Source organism: Trichechus manatus, unplaced genomic scaffold, assembly GCF_000243295.1.
Source record: "Trichechus manatus latirostris isolate Lorelei unplaced genomic scaffold, TriManLat1.0 scaffold00207, whole genome shotgun sequence".
Lineage (NCBI taxonomy): Eukaryota > Metazoa > Chordata > Mammalia > Sirenia > Trichechidae > Trichechus > Trichechus manatus.
In genome coordinates this window covers 2,586,433-2,597,264 of record NW_004444143.1, presented here as the reverse complement: position 1 = coordinate 2,597,264, position 10,832 = coordinate 2,586,433, and the positions used below count along the sequence as shown (strand labels likewise).

The window sequence follows — 10,832 nt, the reverse complement described above, 5'->3', positions numbered from 1 at the left end:
AATGATATCTAAATAATTCCCCCAGTATCTTTCAACTTTAGCTCTTCCTTTTTAAAACCTACGGACTGTGTGGGAGATTAAATTATGGAGTGGCAAAAATCCATCCCTTCTCTCCACCTTTATGTGCATATACTCGCCCCGGGAGGGTGAGGGACGCGTGCAGCTGTGTCTGGAGCCCAGCGCAGCCCTAGCTGACCTACAGCTGTGTGAGCCAGAAACGAGCACGTCTGTGAGCCACCGTGTTTTGGGAAGGTTCACTGTGCAGCGCTGCTGTAGGGATACCTGACTGATGGGGAACATTTGTGTGGTTTAGTTGTTTCAAATACTTGCGTTAACACTCTTTAATCCATTTCGTAAACCATTTCAAGCAAGGTTATTTTGAAAATTCATTATAACGGGGTTAGAATCTAGGCACGCTTCCTGATTCAGTTTTGACCAAGATGTCAATAGGACGGAAATCAGACGGCAACTGCGTGAAACTGTACAAAGGAAATGGTGTAAGGCCGGTTCCTCTCGCCCACTTGAACCTTCTCACCCATGACGCAAACTACAGTGGGAGGGAGGATCTTGCTGGGTGGAAATCTTTGGGGAAAGCTGGATGGCGAGTTCCATCCTCTCCCCTCTCCTCCTCCCTAGTAGGCATCTCCTAGGTGACCCTCCCAGTAGGGGGTTGGCTGGGGTCTCCTCCCGCCTGTGAGATCTGGGGGATGGGCAGGGAGTCCCTGAAGAACCCTGAGAACACACAGTTGGTCACGGTCTGAGCGGCGCATCCTGGCCTCCTTCCCACTTGTCCTCCCTGCGTGCCAGCCCTGGATGGGTCAGCAAGCGGCAGCGAGTGAGGCTGGGGTTGTGGGGGAAGAAGCACCAGGTAGAGACAGACAGAGGGTCCACATGCTGCCTCATCCACCACAGGCTGCCTTCCAGGTGGAGACAGCCCGAGACAGGAGCGGGGAGAAGGCCGGCTGATGAATCAAGCTTGGAGATTTGATTAGTATCTTGGATTTGACACTCTACTGACCAAATCGAGTTGAGACTCAGTGGCCGTAGGGCAGACGATGTCTGAGAGCAAGCAGAAAGCCCAAGGCATTGCAGAGCACTCACCGTGGGCAGGGGAAGGTGACCCTCGCGGAGAGAAGTTTAAAGGGTCTGTGGAGACCCCGTGAGTTACGCTGTTTACGTAACAACTAAAAACTGGATCAGCTCATATAAATGATTGAGCGATAAATGCACCAAGTTTTCCTTAAAGTGTTATCGTATTCATCCTCTACCAAAACCCCCACTTGTGAGGATGGTGGAAAGGGAGACCTCCGCTCATTTCTCTCCCTACTGTAGGATAATTTTTCATTCCTGATCGAAAAATACCCCAGGAAACCCAAATGCACTGCAACGCTTGCTCAGGTTTTGCTGGCCCCCTACAAACACTGATAAGGGGCAGAGTGCGACATTCATCTACTTGTGTGACGAGCAGCTCCTGGATGCCTGCTCTTTTGGGCACTGGGCATACACCAGGCCCTGCCCTCCCAGAGCTTCCAGTCTAGGAAGAGAGACGTACTAAACAAACACACCAATTACTGTCTAAACACAAACAAGGTGAACAGGCTGTGTCACCACAAACAACAGAAGGACGTGGTCTGGACGCGGGGAAGCTGGGAGGGCCCCTCTGAGGAGGTGACAATTAGGCGGAGATAAAGGGAGGAGGAGGACCCAGAGGGTGCTCCAGGCAGGGGGCCAGAGCCCAGGGAGCGAGGTGCAGTGAGGGGTTGCAGGTTGGCAAGGCACAGGGGCCGGACCATGCAGTCTTGATGGTATGTTAGCAATTTCCATTGTTATCCTAAGAACAAAGAACCATTTCGTGGTTCAGGCTGGCTGTTTACTGTGTGTCCCTAGACCCAGCCCCACCGTTGTCTGCCCTGCTTGGTGCTCTGGACGCTGATCTCTACGGACTCTGTCACTGGGCTCCTGTACCCTCTGGCTTCAGCTGTGTTTGGTCAATGAGAGGCCCTGGTGGGAGATGGGAGGTGGGAGGAGGGAGAGGCTGGGCTGTGACCGTGGCTGTGGTCCTTTACTCACAGCCCAGCTCCTGCCAGGTGGGCCCTCTCCCAGGGCCACAGCTCTCCCCAGCTTCCAAAACCTGCTCCCCCAGCCCCTGCCCTTCAAGCCTGGGGGTGGGTAATGGTTCCCTGCTGCTGCTAGCCCGTAGCTGCCCCACCTTCCCTCGCTGTTTCCCCTAACCAACCCATAGTCCGCTCATCAACCCCCACCCACGGAATCCCTGAGGAGCCACCTGTTTCCTGTTAGGTCCCTGATGGATGCAGGTGTTAGCTGAGAAGATGGGCAATCTGCAAAGATCGTGGGGGCTGCCGTGGAAGAACAGACTGCAGGGGCCAGAACACACACAGGAGACCCGCGAGGGGGCTCCCAGACCAGCGGGCCAGACCCCTCGCTCCCCACCTCCACTGTTCATTGTCCAGTGACCCTGCCCACACCCCAGGAGTGCCACATGGGCAGGTACCACCCTGGGCTTCGCTGACCCCCCAGCACAGGTGTCAATACTGACTAAGCGGAAAAAACCCAAACCCGTTGCCGTCGAGTCAATTCCAACTCATAGCGACCCTACAGGACAGAATACAGCTGCCCCATAGGGTTTCCAAGGCACGGCTGGTGGATTCGAACTGCCGACCTTTTGGTTAGCAGCTGTAGCTCTTAACCACTGCGCCACCAGGGCTCCATCTAGTCAGCAAAAATGTCTGTAGGGCCCACTGTGTGCCAAGTGAAGGAGTCCTGGTGGCAACGTGGTTAAGCGCTTGCTGCTAACCAGAAGGTCAGCGATTTGAACCCACCAGCCGCTCGCTGAGAGAGATGTGGCAGTCTGCTTCTGTAAAGACCGCAGCCCTGTAAACCCTATAGGGCAGTTCTCCTCTGTCCTACAGGGTGGCTGTGAGTCGGAACCGACTCGATGGCAGCGGGCATGTGCCAAGCAGCACGCTGTTAGACAGACGAAGGTGAATGTGACGTGGAGTCATCTTCAAGGGAGGCTACACTGCGTGGGAGGGGTGGTCACCCCTGGGGGATATCAGGGGCACATCTGAGTTCAGTCCTGAAGGACAATTGGGAATTCACTTGGGGGTGGGGGTCACAAGGGGTCGGGAGCAGGAGGTCAGGCTAGGCCGAGTTGGGGCCTTGAGTTCTGGGGAAGGGCTCCCAGCAGGGGAGACAGAGGGCAAGATTTGTCCAGAGAGGGGCTGCCTGGGGGTAAGGAGGGAGGTGGAGGCCAGGTGCGGGTGGGTGGAGGGTGAGGGGGCAGCTTTGGTGAATCTCTAACATTTTCTTTCTTAAAAAAAAAAGAGTGGAAGCAAATATGGCAAAATGTTAACATCTGTTAAATGTGGGTGGTAGGCACATGGGTGTCTGTTGTATTATTTTCTGTACTTTTCAGAATGTTTACAATTTTGCAAAATAAAATTATTTTAAATTGAACTGTAAAAAACAAGAAAGGTTTGTGCATCAGGAAAAGAAACTACCCTGGAGGCTGAGCAGAGGCTTGTGGGAAGGGACGAAGGGGAGGGCGGGCGGCCCCAGGGCTACTGTGAGAACCCAGGTCAGAGAGGACTCAGAGTGGGGCAAGGGGAGAAGGGACCTGACCCCACTCAAACCCCCTCCAGTGCCCTACAAGAAGGCTGCCTCCTTTTCTGCTTGAAGTGTGTGTGTGTGTGTGTGTGTTGCAGAAACAATGTACCTTAAACTCTAGCACTGTCTGAATGACCTCAGACTCACAGAGGGCCGGAGGCCCAGACAGCCCTGCAGCGCTTCCTGAGTGTTCTGGGAACGAATGGGCAGGGGGAGAAGGGGCCTCAGGCCTGGGCCGTCGCTGCAGCATGGAGGCCCTGCTGTGCCGCGTGCTGGCCCAGCAGCCGCCTGGACAGCACAATCCGTACATGGTTCTTAGCAGCCAGCGCTGGGCACTGGAATCCCCCAGGTCCTTCCTGTGCAGGCTGGGGAAACACAGGCATGCTCGTACACTCAGCGAAGAGGAGAAGCTGGTGGAATCGGGTAATTCCATCAAGATTAGCAGTGCACACAGGCACACACCCCGGGATCCAGCATTCCCACGTGGAGGAGTTTCTCCTCCAGCTGTATTCCTGGACACGCGTGCGGTGAGAGTTTCTACAAGGTGATTCACTGCCACACGGACCGTAACAGCAGGTGACAGCAACAACACGGCTCTCCACCAACAGGGGTGGGGGAAGGTGTGGATGTTACAACCACACAGACACCTGAATGCACGTCGCATCATACGACAGAATACTACACAGTCATGAAGAGCGAAAAAGTATGTACTGCCACAGAAAGACCTCACAGATGGAGTGAAACGATGGCAGGGTGCAGAGGAACGTGGATTCTGTACTACTGTTTGTCTTAAAAAGGAGGCAGAGCAATACTTACATGGTGGTGCAGTAGTTTAAGAGCTATGGCTGCTAACCAGAAGGTCAGCAGTTCGAATCTACCAGCTGCTCCTTGGAAACCCTGTGGGGCAATTCTACTCTGTCCTGTAGGGTCACTATGAGTTGGAATCGACTCCATGGCAACAGGCTTGTTTTTTTTTTTTACATGCTATTTATGTGCATAAAACATCAGGATACATAAGAAACTCAACAGCCGTAGCCTCTGTGAGGGCAAATGGGTGGCTGGGAGTCAGGAGTGGGAGAGAGATTTTTACCTGCAAATCCTTTTGAACGTTTTCGATTTTAAAGCGTTTTTATAAAAACAGACAATGACACACCCAAGCCCATTCCCCGGAGTCTGACGTGCTGCTCTGGGGCCATTGTGGACCTTGGCCTGGGCCTGAGTTAACAGGATGGTTTGGAGGGACCATCCTCCCACCCTACATCCACAGGGCTCTCTGTTTGTCCTTTAGGGCTGCCCCCTCCCCTGGTGAAAAGGATACAAAAGGACACGGTGGGTATGAGGCCTGTGTTACTTGTCAGCCTGTGATCTACAGATCCCCACTCCGCCTCCTGACGGGGGACCACTGTGGGCTTTGCTGCCCATGTCTCCAGCCCTGTGTCTTCTGGTTCTCCTTTGGGAAACCACTCCTCTGCCTCCCAGGCCAGGTGGTCAGTTGCCTTCGGCCTGGCTCTAGGATGGGGTCATGACTGGGGTCAGGTCAACGAGCCTCACTGCTGGGACTTCAGATGTGGCTCTTGGGAAAGAAAAGCTCTTTTGCTGGATTTGCAGCTGACAGGATGTTAAGCTCAGAGCTCCAGAAAATGAAGCCATGTGGACATAGGAAAGCTGAGCAGATCCACCTATGCCTGGGCTTATCATTTTTGTGGGCCAAGGGATACTTAGATTTCTTACGCCTGACTGAGGTGGGTTTTCTGTCACTTGCAACCAAAAGATTTCGGGCAGATAGAAATCCCTGATAACTTCCTTCTCCAGATTAGGGAGATGTGCCCCTTCTGGTTGGGAACCACTCTCTTGGAAGGTTGGGAACATGTGGACAGAGCCCCCATGCTGAAGCACAAACAAGAAACACAGGCTGCCCGCTGTCAGCTCTGGATCTGCACGCTGCCTGGATGTGGGAACCAGCTTTTTGGGGCTCCCCTGTGGGTGTGCGTGGGGCGGGGGTGGGGTGATCCCTGCTTGTCCCACTGTACCTGTAGCAGACATTATCAGTGCAGGGGTTGTGGACTCGGACGATGATGAAGACATGCTGAAAGTGCGAGCGGATGTTTTTGGGGGTGAAGGGCAGCGCTCCAGGCTCCTGGAAGATGATGGTCACAATGTCGTTCCCAATGTGCCTCTTCCTCAGGAGCTGGTGAGGGGACCACAGAAAGGGGGAAAAAGGAGATGTCAGAGGCTGGCTCGAGAGGACTGAAGGACGCAGAAGAGGACGCTGTACATTCACGGCAGGGCCAAAAACGGTAGCTCTGCTCACCGAGAAAATGTCGTCAAAAATGTTTTCTCGTGTTAATGGCTATTTCCATCGGTGGCAGACAGTGCTGGCCGTCCACCCAGCAACCACTCTCTCCTTTTCTCATGAACTGAACACATCAACACATACAAGCACACACGGCTTTTCCTCTTCCTTTTGTTTCTTGTCGGTCTCTCCCCATTGAGATGTCTGCTCCAGGAGAACGGGGGTTTTGTCTGTTTTGTTCACTGCCCACTACTGTCTCCAGGGACACAGTGCCTGGCACACAGTATCACAAAAAAACCAAACCTACTGCCATCGAGTCAATTCTGACTCATAGCGACCCTACAGGACAGAGTAGAACTGCCCCACAGGGTTTCCAAGGAGTGGCTGGAGGATAGGAACTGCCGACCTTTTGGTTAGCAGCCGAGCTCTTAACCACTGCGAATGCTCAATAAATGTTGACTGAATGACAGCATAGGCTGGTGGTCTTCAACTTGCTCAAAGCCACAACTGTGAACAATGGCGGTCAGACCAGTGACCGCCAGCAGGACGGTTCCTGCCGCTGCCCCTTCCCCAGGTGGCTCAAGTTGCTGGGGCAGCTGCAGCTCCAGAGTGGCCGTGGGGGAGCCATGCCCTTCCTCCTCCTGCTCTGCTCATCTCTGAGGAGGACCGCTATTTTCACAGGCGATGCCATCACAGTGCTTTTGCTTATTTGCTGAAATTACATTATTCTTATTTACACAACTTTAGTCTCACGTAACTAGTATGTAGTCCACATGGGTAGTGTGAGGTGAGGCGGCTACATGTGAAACCTGAACACATTTATCAGCACAACTCAGGCTACTGGGCTGCTAGTTCTTTAAGCACATTTCAAACAGAATTCAATGGAAATTCTAGATTCCGTGCTCATTTACTGGGGCAGACCCCGTACTAGGCACTTCACATCCATATCTTACATCTACGACCTCATTTTAACTCGACAACCCGATGAGGCATTAACTCGCCTTCCTCCCTTTAACAGATGAGAAAACGTAGGCTCAGAGAGGTTACATGACTTACCCTAGGTCGCACAGTCACGGTAGGAGAGAACCAGGTTCTAACCCACTTCTGCCTGGTTCCAAAACCCATGCTTTTCTCCACCTCCCTCCCAAATACCCAGGAGTAGGGTCTGCTTCCTGTGTACCTATGATGTGCTGGGCCCTGTTTCCTGCTCTGGTTTCACGCACAAGTGCATGGACCCTTCTCCACGACCCTGAGACATGGGCACCATCATTCTGCCCATTTGACAAAGGAGGGAGTCGAGGCTCAGAGAGGTGAAGCCACTAACCTGAGATCACACAGCTAGGAAGTAGCAAAGAACTCAAATTCAGGTCTAACTCTGAGACCCACGCTCTTGACAGCGTCCTATGAGGTTAACCTTATGAAATCGCTGATATTTGACCGTTCCTGACCTATAAAATCTACAATGTCACCTGTACCGACTAGAAAAAATATACACTTCCTAAACTGTCAACAGGAGCCCCGGCAGCAAAATGGTTAAGAGCTCGCCTGCTAACCAAAAGGTCAGCAGTTCGAATCTAGCAGCCACTCCCTGGAAACCCTATGGGGCAATTCTACTCTGTCCTATAGGGTTGCTGTGAGTCGGAATCGACTCGATGGCAATGGGTTTGGGTTTGGTTTTCAAATTGTCTACAAACTATGCGGTTTCTGTTAGAAATGAAGAAGCATGTCTCCTGGGGCCCTGTCTGCATGGGGGCCCAGGAGGGGACCTGGGAGGTACTGGCAGCCTCTTGGCAGACAGTGTGTGCTGGTTTTGTCCATGCTCGTTCCCTCTTTGCTGGTAACCACACTCGGGTTCCCCTTTAGGACGGCACCTCCCTGACCTCTGCCTATGTTTCAAGGTCAATGACCCACTACAGGGGTGATCATGTGACCATCCAGGCCCAGGGACTGGCTCAGGAGCTGCCATATAAATGACCCAACAAGATCCATCCCTGAAACTGCTTCTGGAACATCTGGGAAGGAACTGTCCTCTTTCTCCTGTGGGGCTAAGCTGGTGGGATGTGAGCCTCGGGCTGCTCGCGGGGGTCTCTGCCACCACTCAGGCAGACCTCTGAATGAAGCCACCATGAAGAAAAACAGAGCCGAGAAATGGAGAGAATTTCAAACATCGTCTGAGGGTCTGGAGCCAGCCATAGCTAAAGCCAGCCCTCTCCCAGCACTTCCGACTTACATGACCCAGTAAATTCCATTTGTTGCTTATGCCAGTTTGCAACCAAAATAATGCTGACTGGTCCATTTTTCTTTCTCATAGGACCTCTGATGACTCCAGAGACCTTCAGGGAAGTTGAGTTGAGGTGGCTAGAGGCCAGCGACGTGGCCAAGGAAGGGCAGGAAAAACCAGCACCTAACAGACATCAACCTCACCTGGCCTAGTCTCTGATGCCCAGGTGAAGTGACCATGTGCCAAGGGGTCTGCAAGGCCAGGGGCCTCCATCCGGTCCCCAGGACGGTACCGGGACAGCCAAGGCCGGGAGGCGGCCGCCCAAGGACCACAGCAAGGGAGGGCGCTTGGGACTCACTTGTGCATCAGCTGGGGATCGTTTGGGGCTCCTCATCCCGGGCCCTACTGACCTGTTGCCTGTTGTTGGGGGTGTAAGGAAGCAGGGTGGAGACGTGGAACATGATCTCGTAGTCCTGGTACGTGGTGTAGAGGGAGTGGGTTCCCGTGGAGTCAGCTGAAACACAAACACGAGTCAGCGCTGCGTTTCCACACCACTGGGCTTCTGCCATATCCCACAGACCATCTGTGCTAATTTTTAACTTGAGATTTTTACTTAAGCCCACTTTTTAAAATTCAGTAAATTTCAATAAAAAGGAAAGCTTACATTACACACCCACCGGAATGGTAAAAGCTAAACAGTCTATCAAGAGTTGGTGAGGACGTGGAGCAACCGAAACTCTTCATGTGGCTGGTGAGGTGTGTGAATTGGTGCAACCACCTGGGAAAACGTTTTAGTGATAGCTATTAAGGCTGATGAGAGGCTCGATGACTCAGCCTTCATCTCCAGGATCGCAGCCTAGATAAACCGTGCACACGTGCCCTGGGGCATGGGTACAAGAATCTTCAAATGTGTACTGTGGAAAAATATACAGCCACAAAAAGAAACGAGTTATGGCTACAATGTGACGGCACCTCACGAAGTCAATGCCGGGTGAAGGACGCCAGATGTGAAAGAGCACACACTGTATGATTCCTCACAGGACAGAGGTGAACTGCCCCATAGGGTTTCCAAGGAGCGGCTGGTGGATTCGAACTGCTGACCTGTGGGTTAGCAGTTGAGCTCTTAACCTCTGAGCCACCAGGGCTCCGATTCCAATCACATTACGCTCAAAAGCAGGCAAGGCAAATTCTATTGTTGAGGGATGCAACAGAATGTAGGCGGCAGAACTATGAAGAAAAGCAAGGAAGCGATTATCACGCGCGTCGGGACAGTGGTTATCTCTGATGGGAGGGGGGACTGGGAGCAGGGAGAGGCACACCCTATTATCTGTCCTATGTTTCAGAGGGGGAAGCTGAGGCACAGAGATGGAGTGACCTGCCCAAGTTCACACCTCCATGAGTGGTGGTACCTGAAATGGAACCCAGGCCGTTTGGCTCTGTCTGTTGTCTCAACATTATTCAACACTGCCTCTGCAGAGTTGATCACTCCTTACAGGAAACAGACCCAGCCCTTATGTTCAGCCCTGAAAGGCCTGCAGAGAGAGGCCCCAGCTGCCACCTCATCTTCCACATCAACTCCACAACAGCCTCTGGACCTCACAGCCTTTGCGTACGCTGTCCCCTTTGCCCAGAATGCTTCTCCACTTCCTCTCTTTGCTGGTTTTATCCCAACTCAACCCTCTCAGGTCAAATGTCACATCCTCAAGGAAGTCTTCTGGCCCCACAGGAGTCAGGTTCCCCGTATGTGCTCATGTCATTTTTAACTCCTCTTTTCTGACACTGAACACAACTGCAGCCAATCATCTGGGGCCAGCTCTTACCTTCACATTACAGATGAGGAAACCCAGGCCGGGAGAGGCAAAGTCACCTGTTCGAGATCACAAAACCAGCAACTGGTTCCTTCTGCTGCCTCCTTCAATCCAGGAGGTGCAGGTGAGGGCCAGAGGGCCCTGCTTGACCTTCTCCTCATCTCTCCAGGCTCAGTCTCCTCACCCGAGCCTCCTTTCCCCGGGGAGGAAACTGAGCCTTGACGAGCTAAGGTGAAGAGCAAGCAACTGAGCAAGGGCTCCATCCTGGGGCTTGCCCACTCCCCGCCTAAGTAACTAACCCAACGGCAGCCCACTCCCCAAGGAGAACGAGCAGTCCCCCATCCAGGGAGCTGTGATACGGGTTCAGCATGTCACCCACCCACCCCTCACAGAAGTTACTTACTAGAAAACATTTCGATCCTAAACATCACATACTTGCACAGAGGATTATGTAACACGTACTTCGGTACCAACACTCCAGCGTGAGTACCCTTCTCCGGGTCTATCCCCCACTTCTCCTCCGAGACATAACCACTGTCCTAACATCGCGTCTCTCACACCCTGGCCTTCTGAGAACTTTACAGAGAAGGACAAATTCCCACACTGCTTGGCTTGCTCTGTAAAGACACCTGGTATGTCGCTGTCACTGCCCCGCAGTGCTCCGCTGCCGTGACAGAGCCGTGATTCTGTCGCGCACACCGGACGAGCTGCGGGCTCTGCAGGTGTGAATGTTCAGGACACCCGCTGGTGCGCACGGGCAGGGCTGAGCACACGCCCGGCAGCCGTCTGCTGAGTCACAGAGCGGGGGCACCGCCAGCCCTGACCGGCACGTGCCTGACTGCCTTCCACCACAGCTGGACCACGTGCACGCCTACCGGCAGTG

General features: G+C 53.2%; 1 protein-coding gene across 1 annotated transcript in view; it reads right to left on the bottom strand.

Annotated features, from left to right (window-relative positions):
* The window catches only part of SIPA1L3 (signal induced proliferation associated 1 like 3), a 190,142-nt gene that overhangs the window by 85,325 nt on the left and 93,985 nt on the right, over positions 1-10,832 (bottom strand). The window contains exons 4-7 of the mRNA XM_023742305.1: positions 10,554-10,735; positions 8,552-8,655; positions 5,568-5,815; positions 414-479 (exon numbers count right to left, since the gene is read on the bottom strand). Of these exons, the coding sequence (XP_023598073.1) occupies positions 414-479; positions 5,568-5,815; positions 8,552-8,655; positions 10,554-10,735 (600 nt within the window). The remainder of the gene's footprint in view (positions 1-413; positions 480-5,567; positions 5,816-8,551; positions 8,656-10,553; positions 10,736-10,832) is intronic.